The sequence below is a fragment of the Ursus americanus genome, chromosome 3 (genome assembly GCF_024610735.1).
Source record: "Ursus americanus isolate L20-20 chromosome 3, mUrsAme1.1.p, whole genome shotgun sequence".
NCBI classification, from domain to species: Eukaryota; Metazoa; Chordata; class Mammalia; order Carnivora; family Ursidae; genus Ursus; species Ursus americanus.
In genome coordinates this window covers 1,701,360-1,717,501 of record NC_142129.1, presented here as the reverse complement: position 1 = coordinate 1,717,501, position 16,142 = coordinate 1,701,360, and the positions used below count along the sequence as shown (strand labels likewise).

The window sequence follows — 16,142 nt, the reverse complement described above, 5'->3', positions numbered from 1 at the left end:
TTGTACCAAAAGTGATAGACGGGACGGCTGTGTGGGGACAGACGGTTGTCGGTATATCGTGGTCACGTGGCTGCTGGGAGCTGCGGCCACCGTCTGCATCACGGTATGCAGACCATGTTGTCACTAGCCCGGGAAGAGATCCACATTCAGAACTCGGAGCACAGTTTCTACTGAGTGTGTATCGCTTTCGCACCATCATAAGGTGGAAAAACTGCGAGTCAAACCGTCATGAGTCTGGGACCATCTGTACAAGTTTTTGTGTGGACATATGTGTGCATTTCTCTTACCCAAGAGAAATCTGTACCGAGCAGTGGAAGTGCTGACTCATCTGGTGATTCTGCCCTCAAAGTGTTTGCGACCTTTTACAGTCCCACCAGCAATGTACCAGGGTTCCGGTTTCTCCACACCTTGGCCACACTTAAGATTGTCTGTTTAATCTCTTCATTTTACTTACTTTATTTACTTATTTTTGTCTTTTTTATTAGAACCGTCCTGGTGGGTGTGAATAGCATCTCATCATGCTTTCAGTTTCCCTGATGACTAGCGAGGTTGGGCAATGTTTTGTGCACTTCGTGTCCTCGGTGGACAAAGGTCCCTTCAAGTCCATTGTCCGTTTCTTAAATCGAGTTGTTTGTCTTATATTAAGTCCTTTATATATTCTAGTTTCAAGTCCCTTATACCTTTACCATGATTTGCAAGTATTTTCTCCCATTCTGCGGATTGTCTCTCACTTTCTTGATGGCGGCCTTTGAAGCTCCAGAGTTTTTAATTTTAATGAAGTCTTAATGCATTTATTTTTCTTTTGTTGCCTGAGCTTTTGCAGTCTTATCTAAGAAACCATGGTCACGTGGTTTAATCCAAGGTACAGAGATTTACACCTGTATGTGTGCTTCTAAGAGTCTCATAATTTTAGTTCTTATATTTAGGTCTTTAATCCATTTTGACTTACTTTTTTCATGGTATAATTAAGGATTTTATTTTTAAGTTTTCAGAGACCAGATAAGCTCCTCTCTCTACAGTTACATATCATTTTGAGTTAATTTTTGTAGATGGTGTGAGTTAGGGGTCCCACTTGATTTCTTTGCATGTGGATATCCAGTTGTGCCAGCACCATTTATTAAGAAGACTGACCTGGTTCCCTTGTCAAGAATCAGTTGACCATGAATGTAAGGGTTTATTTCTGAACTCTCAGTTTTATTTCATTGATCTCTGTGTCCAGTCATATGCCAATGTGGCATTGTTTTGATTACTGTACCTGTGTAGTCGGTATTGTGTGTGTGTTTATTAATGACGAATGGTAATAGAGCCCCAGGCCTAGCAGTGCAGAGGGGTGGTGGAAGGGAACCAGTAGGTCCTCTGTGTGAAAGTTGTACCCCTTTATTTGTACCTCTGAGATGTGCGGTTAGAGGCCCAGTTACTGTCTCTGAGACATGCAGTTAGGGGCCCAGTTATTGTCTGAGTTGCGTGGTTAGGGACCCAATTATCGTTCTGATTCCAAATGTTGCTACTTGTAATAACATAGACTCTAAGTGTTGCTCAAGTTTAGAAATGGGCTCTGACCTAACCTCACCATATGTAAGTATGTCTCTGTAGGCTGTCCTTATTATTTCAGAGACAAATTTCAGACATTGGCCTGGTGTTAAATTCCTTGACATAACTGTCAGACAGATCATTTTCTCACTTTAAGTCATTTTAAGACATAACCTGTCTCTGCCACCTGAAGCCGTGTGCTGGCTTTGGTGTCCGTTCTCCGTGAGATACCGTCTCTCCTGGCAGTGGTCCCCATGACTCAGCTTCAGCTCCCCCCAGATGATAATACATTTCATAACTCATTTCATGAAAAACTTTGAAATGATGCACTAGTTTTTCCATTAAGGTGAGCCCAAGAATCTCCTAAATTAATAGTAATACGATTAAATTTTAAAATAATAATAGTGAGCCTTTATTTTGCTAGACTCCCCTATATCTCACATTTATTTTTATCTAACCCCAGCATGGGGCTTGAACCCGTGACCCCGAGATGAAGAATGGCGTGCTCCACTGACTGAGCCGGCCAGGTGCCCCTGAAGTGTACCCCCTAAATTTAATCATTCTCACACGGTGTGGTTACAGACAGAAAGGAAGTGATTTTATTTGCATGAGTTAAATCTTTTTTTTTTTAAGATTATTTATTTATTTATTTGACAGAGAGAGAGAGACAGCCAGCGAGAGGGGGAACACAAGCAGGGGGAGTGGGAGAGGAAGAAGCAGGCTCCCAGTGGAGGAGCCTGATGTGGGGCTCGATCCCAGGCCTGAGCCGAAGGCTTAATGACTGAGCCACCCAGGCGCCCCTGCATGAGTTAAATCTTGTTAAAATTCGGAATTATTTTTTCTTTCTGAATATATAAATTGTCCAGTCTTGATTAATGCAGAGACAAGATAGCAAAACGATCCTGGCTCGCTGAAGTTTTCTGGCCAGTAGTTATGTAAGTTTGGGGAGGCTAAACTCATTTTTCCCCTCTGTTTATTGAGTTGTTGCTCCCAGCTGCAGCTATTGTGAGGAAGCGGTTTTGTCCGGAGTCCCGGAGGTTCAGAACAGACCGTCGATTACTCTTACTCCTCTACTCTGGAGTATGTATGTCTTTAAACCAGATTCCAGGGATCTACACCTTTCTCCTAAAAGTGAAGTTATGTAAATTGTATCTCAGTAAAGCTCTTTAAAATAGTGAAGGTTAGATAGAACCAGTAACAAAACTCTAGTTATAGGAGGATGGTAGGTAATTTAGTTCCACATATTTAAGATTTTACTTCTATAATTATCTGCATTTTCTGGAAATTCCTAAGGGAATACTGGTTTCTAAAACATCTGATTATTATCTGATTACAAATGGTTAAACTTTGTACCAACATGTTAGATATTGTCCAGATCTAAGTGAGCGTGACAGTGTAGCCCTAATAGTGTGGTATCTGCACATTAAATCCTTAGGGGAAGAAAACTGTGTATTGATTGATTATGATATTTATTGGGTCATAATGTATTTAAATTTTCTTTAATGCATATGTTAGTGATTGTTTACTGTGATAAAATGCAAAGAGGTCTTCCAGAGCAACCCTGCACAGAAAGAATTACCTCATGTCACTGGTCACTTCTCAATTAGAAGTTCCATTAGCAGATGATTCCTGCTTCTGCTGTGGGTCGTGATTGCATTTTATCGCCTGTAAATCAGGCTTTAGACAGGAAATAAATAAACAGCTCAAGGATGTGGTAATGTCATCTTCAACTTTTTTTTACAGATAGAAGCACCTAGGTCCATTTAAGCCAATTAAGTTCAGAAATTTATTGAGGGAAATCTTTTATCATATTTGAATTCTGTTTGAAAATGGCTTTCCCCCCCTTGCTTCAGAATATTGATTTAGTTGGAATAGGATGCCTATGAATCAGATTATTTGATAATATCCTAGTCATGTATTTCTAATCTTTAATTAGCAGACCCTGAAACTTCCATGTGCCCTATAATTTTGTGTTTTTGTAGAATACAGTGTGCAGCTGAGGCAGCAGAGAGTGTAAGAGTTAACAGTTTATCCTGAGATTTTTGAGACTTGGGAAAATTTATTCTTTTATATCATTAGAGTCCTTTTGTAAAATGCTCACTGAATTTGCTGAGCCTTTAAAAGTGTGGATTGAAGTGAGTACTAGTGATTTAAGTCACCTTGGTCTGTAAATGGCGAAGCTTCTCTTCTATAATATCTTGTTTTGAACTCTCAAACTCATTAAGGGTCAGCGTAATTGAGCTTCTTCATCTGATTGTCATTGGACTAAGTGCTCTTGTCTCTAAAGTTAATATATCTTTTCCCCTAGATTTTTTAAACATAATATTCAGCAAATAGTTGATCATTCTGTGCTTAGTGCAAGCCTTCCAATCAATGTTAAGACTTTTTTACTTTGATGTCAGCAAATTTCACAAGCAGGCTTTCTCTGAATCTCCCCGTTATCCACAGTGGATGGTTCGTTATGAGTTTGCTCTTATTGACCTTCAGCTTTTTTTGGAAGCAGAAAAACTGAAGACCATAATAACTTACAAGTGGTTACTTTACTGGACTCTTGCCCCTTCTGAAGATCACGCCGGCCTTCATAGCTCCCTCATACTCAACGGTTTACGGTCTTTTCCTTTAACAACCAAGTGCTCACCCCTCTGCAGATCACTCCTCCTGTCGGTCAGGACCATAGTGTTCTATCTAAATTCATTTTATTTCTTCAAAATTAAATGTGAAATAAAAATAAATTAAATCATACGGTAAAAATAACAAGTATGGGGGCGCCTGGGTGGCACAGCGGTTAAGCGTCTGCCTTCGGCTCAGGGCGTGATCCTGGTGTTATGGGATCGAGCCCCACATCAGGCTCCTCTGCTATGAGCCTGCTTCTTCCTCTCCCACCCCCCCCCCCACTTGTGTTCCCTCTCTCGCTGGCTGTCTCTATCTCTGTCAAATAAATAAATAAAATCTTTAAAAAAAACAAAATAACAAGTATGTTCCACAATTCAGTTGACTCCACTACCTAAAAGTATCGTTGTAGTTTTAGCCTCTCTGAGATATTTACCAAAATTCTTCTCCTGAATAAGGTAGAGCTTGCTTACTATTGAGATATCCCTTCTCATAAATTTTAAACACTTCCAAACTCTAGTTCAGTACAGATCAGTATCATTATATTGAGGCCATTTTCCTTTCTCTGAGCCATGTTAAATTGTCACAGTAAAAATCAGAAACACAGACTTGCTGGTCCTGCTTTCAAGTCTGCTTATCTTTGGCCTCATTTGTGCATTAAGGACAATAAATATCCAAAAATAAAGTAAAGCCCATTTAAATCCTTCTGAACATTTAGTATATGTGCTGCCAAAGCAAGCACAGTCCTTCTGAACATTTAAATACTAATTTGGGCGGGGGGGGGGGGGCGCCGGGTGGCTCAGTTGGTTCAGCGTCCGACTCTTGATTGCAGCTCAGGTCATGACCTCGGTGCTGGATCCAGCCCTGCCTCAGGCTCTGCACTCATCCGGGACCTGCTTGTCCCTCTCCCTCTCCCCGAGTAGGTGCATGTCCGCAGGTGCGTGTGCTCTTTCTCTCTCTAAAATAAATAAAATCTTTTTTTAAAATACTAATTTAGAATTAGTAAATTTATTTTTATGAAAAACAGACCAGGTAAAGATGGACATATTTACTCTTGTTTCCAAAATTATGATCAACTTTGTTAGGGAAGCAGCAAGAGGTCTTTGAGCTGAAGCTCTTGAGTAAGACCAGGCCGACTGGGATCCCTGGTTTCAGCAACAGGGAACTGAGCAGAGCAGTGATGGGGTATGAATTACGTTTAGCGGATCTCCTTGCCTCTGCTCTTGTATATAGCTTAAACGGCAACGGGAACTCATGTGAGAGACCAGTCGGAGGTATCCCAGGCACTCCGTGGTCGTTAGTATCCTGGGGAGGTAGTGTTGCAGAGAAGACCCAGGGGGATTTGCTAAAAAAAAAAAAATCAGATGCTGGTATATAAGGGCAAGAGAGACAGTGGGGCTACACAGATTTTGTTCTGAGAACCAGAGGCTAGAAGTATCGTCGACCATGGTGGGGAGACTTGGGAAGGGATGAGGACATGTTTGTTTTTCCTTAGGTCCTGAGATGCCTGCGGAGTCGCAGTTGAATCTGTGGGCCTTGAGTTGAGGGGCGAGGTCTGAGCTGAGCCATCAGTGCTCAGGGGGTACTTAAGTTTGTGAGACTGAGCGGTGTTGTCCAGGGAGTGAGTGTAGCTAGAGAAAAGAAAGCACTGAAGAACCGAGTCTGGGGCCAGGTTGAGAGTTCAGAGACTGTGACGGTCGGGAGAAGCAGCTGGAGACGTAGGGAGCAAACCAGGCAAGTGTGGTATTTCCGAGGCCAAATCAAGACAGTGTTTCAAGGGAGAGAGACTGATGAATAGTGCCAGATGCTATTCATATGTCAGGACAATAAGGGCTAGAAGGGAGCATTCACGGCGTGAATTCATGGTGAAGGGGGGAGGCCAGAGCCTCAGCACGTGGACCAAATCCTGTTCCTCTGTGGCTGCATCCCAGCAGAAACACGTATGTATATTTGCCAAAACATGTGTATAGGAATGGCTCCAGTAACGCTCGGTTATATAGCCCCAAACTGAGCTGCCCAGATGCCCTTCGGAAGTAAGCCGATAACACGTTGTGGGATATTGATGTGAACTACGGAATGACCAAACCACAGCTGTTCACAGCAGCATGGAAGAACGGCACAGACCCACTGCTGAGAAAAAGAAGCCAGAAACAAAGGAGTACATTCTGTAGGACTCCACTTACATAAGCTCAGAAGCAGGCCAAACTAGTTTCTGCTATTGGGTGTCAGATCCTTTCTCCTCGTCAGGGGCAAGGGCGGCTTCTGGGGTGCTGGTAAGTTCCTCTTTGGGGGACCGGGTGCTTTGACGCAGTGGGCTCACACTTAGGAGTGGGGCACTCTGCAGCAACAGACTTCTCGTAATTCCGGGGGGCGGGGGGTTGGCGGGCCGGGCTGGAAGCTCTCGAGGAGCGTTTCTGTAAAGAGAAGCTCAGCAGTAGCTTCAGTGTGGGCTTGATGGAGCTTCATGGTTCTAAAGAGAGAGGGCGTGCGGTTCGTGTGCTTCTGACGTGGCTGTGGGGACGGGCGCTTGCTGGAGGAGCGCCTAGAGGAGGCCGCGGGCAGGGCTCCGGCGCTCGGTCCGGAACGCGTGTGGGCGGTCTGTGCGGGAAGCGGAGGCCAAGTGCAGGGCGCAGCTGTGGGCGGTGGGAGCCCACGAGCTGTCCTTCTGAGCGTCCACTGTCTTGCGGCAGGAGGCAGCCTTTGGCCGGTTGAAGGTGGGGAGGGACGGTGAGATGAGGAGGAGGCAGGGGTCTCGAAGGGTGGTTCCCAGAGCAGCAGTAGGGCTGCTGCGTGCGGCTTGTCCATCAGGTCTTTTCGTGGACCCTGTCCCCAGCCTGCTGGGCCCAGAACTGTGGGGTGGGGCCCAGCAGCCTGCGCATTGGTTCCCTCTGAGTCTGAGGATTGCGGGCAGGGAAATACAGCAGGACCGCCAGCTGGCCTCAGGCACCCTTGAGGCTGGCAGCATCATTTGGGGGGGGATCCAGACACAGACGCAGGTGTGGCGGTAGGTTGAACCCAGGGTGGGCGGTGTTTGCCGGGCAAATATAATAAAGAGCTAGCTGGGTGCAGGGGAATTAAGGGCACGAGAGGTGATTATGGCCGTGAACCTTTAAACCTGGGCTCTGGAGAGGAGGCTCTTCATGAGGATCCGAGGGCAGGGAAACAGGAAGGTGACAAGATGAGGTATGGTGTTGTGGTTGGCAGTGGGGGCCGCGCAGACTGGTCAGTAAGGAGTCAGAGTGTGGGGTGGTTGAAATCGGCTCAGGGAGGAGCGCTCAGTTACTGGCAGCAACAGTTCCAGGACAGGCCTGAAGACTGAGTGCCTGGGCGAGGCAGAGGACGGCAGGGAGCAGAGTAACAGAAAGACACAGGAGAGTGGACGGGAGACGGCCACGGGGACAGGGTCAGAGTGCGGGAGACGGCCGCGGGGTCAAGCTCAGGGTCAGAGTGCGGGAGACGGCCGCGGGGTCAGGGTCAGGGTCAGAGTGGGGAGATGGCCACGGGGTCAGGGTCAGGGTCAGAGTGCGGGAGATGGCCACGGGGTCAGGGTCAGGGTCAGAGTGCGGGAGATGGCCACAGGGTCAGGGTGAGCGTGTGAGAGACGGCCACAGGGTCAGGGTCAAGGTGTGCAGGAGACAGCCCTGAGTCAGGATCAAGGTCAGGGAGCTGGCAGTGGGGGCTCTGGCCCAACAGCAGGAGAGTCAAAGCCATGGACAGGTGGTGGCAGGTGTGGTGTAAAGTGGCAGTGAGAAACAGGGATGGGTCCGTACCTCACTTTTCCCACTGGTGCACGAGTGCAATAGAGCAAACAACGACCAAAGGAGAGAAGGGTGCTGAGGAATATGAAGAGCATAGCACTCAGGGTGCCCGGGTGACTCAGTCAGTGAAGCGTTCGACTCTTGATTTTGGCTCAGGTCATGATCTCAGGATTGTGGGATCAGCCTGCATCAGGCTCCACACTTGGCGGAGTCCTCTTTTCTCCCTCTGCCCCTCCCCATGTGTTCTCTCTCTCTCTCTTTCTTTCTCTCTCTCTCTCTCTCTCCAGTAAACAAGTCTTTAAAAAAAAAAAAAGAAAAGAAAAAAAGCATAGGACAACCCATCCTGCAAACAGTGCTAAATGTTGCAGTATTGTCAGGAATAATCCTGTTTCTTAGAAATGAAACCAAGAATACAAAAAGAAAAAAAAATAGGTTGGACTTCATCAAAAATTTTCTTGCTTCAAAGAACACCATCAAGAGACTGAAAGGACAACCCACTAAAAGGAGAAAGTATTTGTAAATCAAATGTGATAAGAGGCTTGCACTAGGATATAGAAAGGACTCTGTGATAAAAAGACAACTAATTTTAAAATGGGCAAAGGACCTGAATAGATATTCCTCCACGGAAGATCAGTAGATGAGCAATAAGCACATGAAAAGGTGCTCACCATCATTAGTCATCAGGAAAATGCACATCAGAACCACAGTGCAAGACCGCTTCACGCTCACGAGACGGAAGGAGTCACAAAGACTGATAACACCCAGTGCTGGCAAGGACGTGGGGAAATCGGGCACCCATGCGTGGGGGTAAAGAGCGAATGTGAGACCGTGCGGACGAGCCACGGCTACAGAGTTCCCTTTTGACCCAACCAATGTGTGTTCACGCAGAAAGTGTTCACTGTAGCGTGCTCTGTAACAGCCTAGAGGGGGACATGAGTCAGATGTCTGTCGTCACGAAGGAGAACAGAACTGGCCTGTCCATACCACAGGATACGATTTGGCCGTGAAAAGGAATGAAGTCCTGAGTCGTTACGACACCGCCGAACAAAACAGGCTACTGCAAGAAAGCGGATCACAGCAGATCGCCATTCTAGGTTCCCCCCATCTGAAGTGTCCAGAGAGGGAAATCTATGAAGTGAGAAAGTAGATTAATGACCGCCCCAGACTGGGAGGGTGGGAGAAATGAGGGCCACGAAGAGGTAAAGGGTTTCTTTTGTGGGGGATGAAAATGTTCAAAAATTAATTGTGCTGATGGCTGCATAACTCAGTCACGATAAGAGCCATTGGATTGTTTACTTTAAATGGGTGAATTGTCATTTATCTGAATCATATCTCAATAAAGCTGTTACCAAAAAAATAGTACGATGCAGTGATTTTGTAAGAGACAAAAAGGGTCAAAGGAGTTAGAAGGAGAACTCGCTACTGGGTGGAGGTTTCGGGTGTGGTCATTTGAGCCAGAGGAGCTGTAGCGGTCCTGTGTCTCATCATCTTGTGGAGAAAGTTCTCAGCACCTGGCAGGAACGAAGTTATTCAGCCTGGAGGGACGTCCGTATCCTCAAATTTCTAGGGAGGTAGTGTGGCAGATTTCAGTCTGTATTTTATTACCCTGTGCGGTAGGTGAATCTTCAAACCTGAAAGATGTTTCCTTTAGTTAGTGAAATGGTTCTCCCGAGTGGGGTACCTTAACTGGGCCTCAATGTTTTTCTGCACTCCTGATAAATCTTTCAGAAGCAGGGATGTAACAACGTCCTAAAACTCCCAGGTATTTACTTCTTGTGATTTGTCACTTTGGCGAACCCTTTCGGTTCTTGATCTTCCAGAAATGCCTCTGTGGGCAGAGTGGGGCGGGGGGAGCAGGAGAGTCATGTCTTGGGTGGAGCTGGGGCCTGGGCGAGCACGGTTAGACGCACACACGGGAAGGAAGCCTCAGCGCTCGGCTGGTCAAGTTTATTCCACGTACGGCTTGATTTCTGGATGTCCAATGAGATAGGATTTGAGAAGTGAACTCTCATCTCCCACCCACCCAGCATCCCTGCAGGTTTTCGGAAGGAGAGCTATTAAAGTAAAGCTGTCAAAGCATTAGGTGCGAGGAACAAGAAAAGACCTGTCCTCGTGGAAGTGTTTGCTTCCAGCGCTGGCGGGTGGTGTAGCCAGCAGCGCCCCCACCCAGCCTCCTGTGCTTCTGGTGTGAGGAGGCGCCTGAGGGAGGGTCTCAGAGAAGAATGCTCCAGGACATGAGCAAGGCCCAGGCGCTCGGCTCACTGGCAGTTTGGAGCCTCTGTAGGGAAGAGGAAGGCAGTGCCAGCATCCTGGCGTGGAGCCTCAGGCTCTCAGGGATTCCTTTTCTTTAACTCAGTTGTGCTTGGTGGACATTTGCTGAATCGCGAATGGACAGAGGCTCTGTTTTGGGGTTTAAAGATTTTATTGATTTATTTATTTATTTGAAAGAGAGAGAGAGAGAGAGCACAAGCCTAGGGAGCAGCAGAGAGGGAGAAGCAGACTCCCCGCAGGGAGCCCGACATGGGGCTCGTTCCCAGGACCCTGGGATCATGACCTGAGTCAAGGGCTCAACCGACTGACCCACACAGGCGCCCCAGAGTCACTATTTAGAGGAGGCTATAGGGTGCCCAAGAGTGTGCGGGAGTGTGGAGCTGGAAGGGCTACTTCGCCGTCTTGGGTGGTGAGAGTGCACAGGAGATACATGGGAATGTGGGACATTGCCCCGTCGCGCCAGTCTTCACATTCAGTGTCGCTGCCACTGCGTTGACAAAAGAGTGAACAGTGTGGAAGGACCTTTGGGATAGGATTGTGAAGACCCAGGGGTTTGAAATGAATCGTGCCACATACGTAGTTTTGCATAACCTGAAGTGTTGCAGAAGAGAATGGGTTTTTGCAAACAGATTCACGGTTGCAGAATTCCAGTGTGGAAAGTGGTCCCTAGCGCATAGGTGGCACTTAATAAATGTCTCTTGATGATGCCACGTGCTGTGCGGAGACTTGGGCATTAAGGATGAGGTGTGTTTTCCGCCCTATGGGAGCTGATGGTCCTAAAGGTCCACCGCAGTCCCCGTCAGAGACCGTGTTTTCCACTCGCGGTCATTCATTTTGAAGCACAACTATTATGTAGCACGTTACTATCAGCCCACATCCTTATGGTACATTTTTTTTTTATTTTTTTAAACTCCAAGGTTAGCATGATCTAAAATAATTAAAATTATTATCTTCTTGCTCAATTAGGGTGGCTTTAACCCAAGGCAACTCTGATATAGTTTTTAGATGAAGTTATAAATGTGCGCTTTAGAACTACCTGAAGATTGATAGAGATGCATTGGAAAAGCATTATTTTTTTATTGATTCTTAATGTAGTAAATTACTGACGCTCTTTGGCAGCAAACAGAAATGGCCTCTCGTGGTTCACATTTATTCTCCCGATAGTGCCACGATTTGCATTAATTGCATTGCGACTGCACTCACTTATATTAAAAGGCTTCTACTATAATTAATCCTTTTTATTTCAAATCATTTGGCACAATTTCTAGCTATAAACACTCATAAAAGACAGACAGTTGAAAAATACGTTGCAGGTTTTTCCATATACCTATTGCAGTTTTTTCCGTGACAAGTGGTTATTGATGTGCTTCTGGAGCAAGTGTGGTGCGACCGGCGGAGAATTAAGGCCAGTGTGAAAAATGCTAAGTGGATTATTTTGCATAAAAAATAGGCAGTTTTGAAATTGTATAATTAACCTGTGTTTAGAAAATACCTTGATTTATGCTTACATTTGTATTGCAGTTGCATACATTATGGAAATTTAATTTATAATCCATTTAGCTGATGCAATCATAGTTTTTAGTGCTATCATTTATTAGTGCTTGTATATTAAATGCTCTAAAGGCTTAAACCTGCCTTATGTAAAAAATTATACCTACGCATTTACATTTATGAGTCACAGTGGGATTTCTGTTTAAAATTCAGGTAGCTCTGATACATTTAACGAATTTCACTGGTTTATTGTTACTAATGCAGAAATGGCAAACAATGGCCTTACATATCGAACATCACATGATTTACACTTCCAGCTTCCTTTAAAGTCCGCTGTACAAATGAGGCTTTTCTTCAACACCTGGAATCAATCATGGCTTCTGGCGTAGAATGCTGTCCTTGGCTTTGAAGCCATCCTTCATTTAGAAGTAATGGGATTTTTAAGTGCTCCAGGTTAATAGTATTAGCCATTCTTAACTCGAAGCAAACTGTGGTTTTTCAAAACAACTCTTCCTTTGCATTATCAGTAGATGAGTTAAGTGCTGGCCGCCATCTTACTGCTCATTCTCTCATTCACAAGTCCTTTTTCGCCACGTTTTCAGAATAAATTGGGTAATCATTAGCCTTCAGATCAGAAATAAAAAGCATAGGGACATAACACTTTGGTTTCCCTGGCAGAGAACATCTGGAGTCTTAGCTGGAGGGGGATGTTATGAAATGTGTAGTTAACGGATGGTGAACCTGGAGTCCGTAGACGTGTTAACCTTGGGAAGAAGCATTCATTCATACTGTCTGCCAGCGACGTGCTGGGACGGGAAGCCAGTGCAGTCTGGATGTTCCTTTCAGGACGGTGTTTAATGGCTCTCTTCCAGTTCCTCCCAGTCCTGCGAGTGGAGAGACTGTGGAGTGTGGGTCTCACTCAAGGTGACCTCAGCATTGTCCGGAGGCGTAGGAGGAGCAGGGAAGCACTCGCGTGCGGGCGCGTTTCTGGTGTGTTTACATCGGATCAGTGGTTCACGGATGAGTGCCACCGCTGATTGTGGCCCTCGCGGAAGTGGCGCACACCCGATGTGATGCGCTGAGTAAACACTGCGGTGGTGTCGGGAAACGTCGCCAGGGAAGGGCTCCTGAGCCCACGTGAAGGGTGGCGCGGGGGCTGGAGGCTCGGACGCCGGAGCCCCTGCTCCCTGGAAGCTGCTGTTAGTCTCCTGTGAGTTCGTTCACACAGGTGTGTCACCAGAGCCTCGTGTCTCACATCTCGCGTGTGTGGATGGAGTCGGGTGAACGGCCTCCTGGAAGAGGGGCTTCTAAAGTCGCTGTCTCACGGATGACTACCCCTGGGATTACGGTTTGTTTTTATGGCGGCTTCCGTGAGCAGCGTGGTGGCACTTGGATCTTTCAGCAGTGACTTAAAGAAAAGCTCTGAATGCATCCGTGGCACAGCAGGCACGGCACAGCTCCCTGAGTGCTTTCTGAAGCGGGGCTCCCTTGCCAGCCCCCCCAAAAGAGAAAGGTTTGTGAGAACATATGCCTCCAGCTCCCCGCCTCCTGAGAGAGGGTGGCGAGTCCACTCTCCCTGTCATGGCCTGGGTCATGGAATTCCAGATTTCCCCTGGGCTTCTGTAGAGGGGGCCTCTGGCCTTCTGCTCAGGAGATCTTCCAGATCGGCCGGATGGAAATGAGACCAACGACATGTGCCCTGCGCGGCACCTGGTACGGAGCAGCACCAGCACAGAGCAGCTCAGTGTCACTAGAACGTTCTTGACAGGCTTGTCAGGACTTCCGAGTCCACCATCTGTTAGAGTCAAATAATAAGAATGTTTCTGAAGATTTTACAGCCCACTTCTGATTCCTTGTTGTGTTTTACAGCCTTAGGCCATAGGAGTATTTATCATGCAAGATGAACCCCAGCATCATGCTGGAAAACCTGCATCATTGGGTGCCCCCCTCAATCTCTGGATAGAGAATCTGGAGATTAATATAGTAATATTCACCAGCACTTAATTTATCCAGCACCACTGCACATCAGGGAAATGCAAATTAAAACCATAATGAGATACCCCATTGCACCAACCAGAATAACTAAACTTTAAAAAGACTGACAACACTAATAATCGGTGAGGTTCTGGCCAGCTGGAACCTTCCTGCATTGCTGGTCATGGCGGAAAATGGCTGCACTTTGGAAAACAGCATGTCGTTGCCTAATACAGCTAAACATACCTCATGCCCAGTGCTTCCCTGTTAACAGGCCTGAAGTCTGTCCTGAGAGAAGTCAGAGCACAGATCCACAGAAAGGCTCGAGCTCACGGTGCAGCGGCTCTGTTATCCCAGCCCCAAGTGGGAAGCAGCTCACACGTCCATCGTCAGGTCCCGGGCTGGAGATACTACACGGCCTCACGTAAAAGAGCCAACAGTAACATGGACGAATCTCAAAAACATCGTGCTGTGAGGAGGCACACGCTCTCTAATGCCGTTGGTGGAGTCCTGGGGGTGACAGAGTCTGCCCGTGGTGATGGCCACAGAGGGGGGTTAACGTGAGGGAGGGTGTGGCCGAAGGACGTGAGGGACTCTCACGGGGAGTTTGGGAGGGGGAGCGTTTGGTGTCTTAACCCTGGGGGGGCCGCCGCACAGGCACAAATACAGTAATTCATCAAGCTGTACTCGTAGGTCGTACATTTTATTTTACTCTACGTAAATTACCCTTTCATGTACACAAGTGAAAAGACAGTTCTGTGTGTGGCCCTTGCACACAAAAGTAAACAGTAACTCGGAGTGGAGACGTACTCCGTGCGGGCGTCAGGGCGTCTGGGTTTGACGCCAGCCCTGCTACGTGCTGACTCGTCATGTCCACATAAGTGCCTGTGAGTCCCAAGGCCCCGTCTCTTCAGTGTAGAACAGGCCTGGCAAACTGCAGCCTGTGGGCCGGCTCCTGCCTGCCCCCTGTTGTCGTGGGGTCAGTGTGCTAAGAATGCTTTTTCCTTCTGATGGCTGAAACAATCTACAGAATAGTATTTCTTGACATTGGGAATCACATGCAATCCAGTCCTGGCACACAGCTGCCCTCACTTGTCCACACGCTGTCTGTGTTCCTCTTTAGCTGCAAAGGCCGAGTGGAGGGGTAGCCACCCAGCCGGTCCAGCCCGCTGTCGTGGGTTGAATTGTGACCCCCAAAAAGATGATGTTCCATCCTAATCCCCCGTACCTGTGAGCCTGATGTTATTTGGAAGTGAACCTTTGCCTATGAGTCATCCTGGATTAAGAACGGCTCCCCAAATCCAGTGACTGGTCTCTGTAAGAGAAGGGAGAGGCAGAAGCAGACACAGACAGGGAAGACAGCCTCTCGAAGAGGCAGAGTTCGGAGTGACTCAGCCAAAAGCCAGGGGCCACCAGGTCTGTTCGGCCACATCCGAGAAGACACGGAAGCCTTTCAAGAGAGTGTGTCCTGCTGCCACCTTGAGTCAGACGTCTGGCCCAGCTGAGTTTCTGTTCTCAGCCCCCAGCAGCGCGTGGTCCTTTGTTACAGCAGCCCTCGGAGACTCCTACGGCTGCAAAGCCTCACAGAAAGCACGTGCCCACCTCTGTGGCAGTGCAAGAGGTGTGGCCGTGCACACCCCCATCGGTGTGCACGCTCTGTGAGTCAGCCCTAAAATGCGCTGGTGGTCTGCTCTAGAATTTGTGGCACGCTGAGTGCTTGCGCTGAATGGTTAACCTGGCCTGGCACGTGGTGAGTGCTCGCCAAATACCAGCCTCCACCATCAGCATCGTTGTGAAGAAAACGTATCTGCTGTCAGGATTCTGTTAAATCTCAGGTTGGACTTTTTTTATTGGTAGGCAGTGTGAAGAAAGAATTCCTCTGAAATGCTAATCGTTGTTCCTTGTTCTCATTTGAAGGCTCTCTATGAAAATATGCTGGTAGAATTGCCCTTTGCTGGCTTCTTCCTGTCCAAATTGCTTGGAACCAGCGCGGATGTGGACATCCATCATCTAGCCTCCTTAGATCCTGAAGTGTATAAGAATCTGCTTTTTCTCAAGAGCTACGAAGGCGACGTGGAGGAACTCGGGCTGAACTTCACTGTGGTGAACAATGACCTGGGAGAGGCACAGGTGAGGGGGCCCTGCGCCGGTTTGTTACTGACCAGCTTCTGTTCCCACGGCGATGGGGAGGATTTCCTTCCATGTGGAAGTGCTTCAGTGCCTTTCCAGTGCGCTGAGGGTTAGACGTGGGGGTGGGGGGGTGGGGGGCTGGAGACACAGGAGCCCCAGTCCTCTGTGACAGCTGTCCTCTGGGATGCTCTTCCCGGGGCCGCTGCGTGTCTGGCTGTCGGTCCCAGGGAGTGGTGGTTAGCCCTGAGGGTCCCTGTGCGCCTCCGTTCCTTGCCCACTCTCGGTGGACCTCGGGTACTCTGACCCCAATCGCTGGCCTTCATTATCGGTCTGGTTGGTCTTGCTGTCTTTATCCTTTTTTAAAAGAGAAAACCCTAC

The 16,142-nt window shown here is 47.5% G+C and overlaps 1 protein-coding gene across 1 annotated transcript in view; it reads left to right on the top strand.

Moving 5' to 3' along the window:
- The window catches only part of UBE3C (ubiquitin protein ligase E3C), a 117,858-nt gene that overhangs the window by 77,944 nt on the left and 23,772 nt on the right, over positions 1–16,142 (top strand). The window contains exon 19 of the mRNA XM_045792223.2: positions 15,552–15,764. Within this exon, the coding sequence (XP_045648179.1) occupies positions 15,552–15,764 (213 nt within the window). The remainder of the gene's footprint in view (positions 1–15,551; positions 15,765–16,142) is intronic.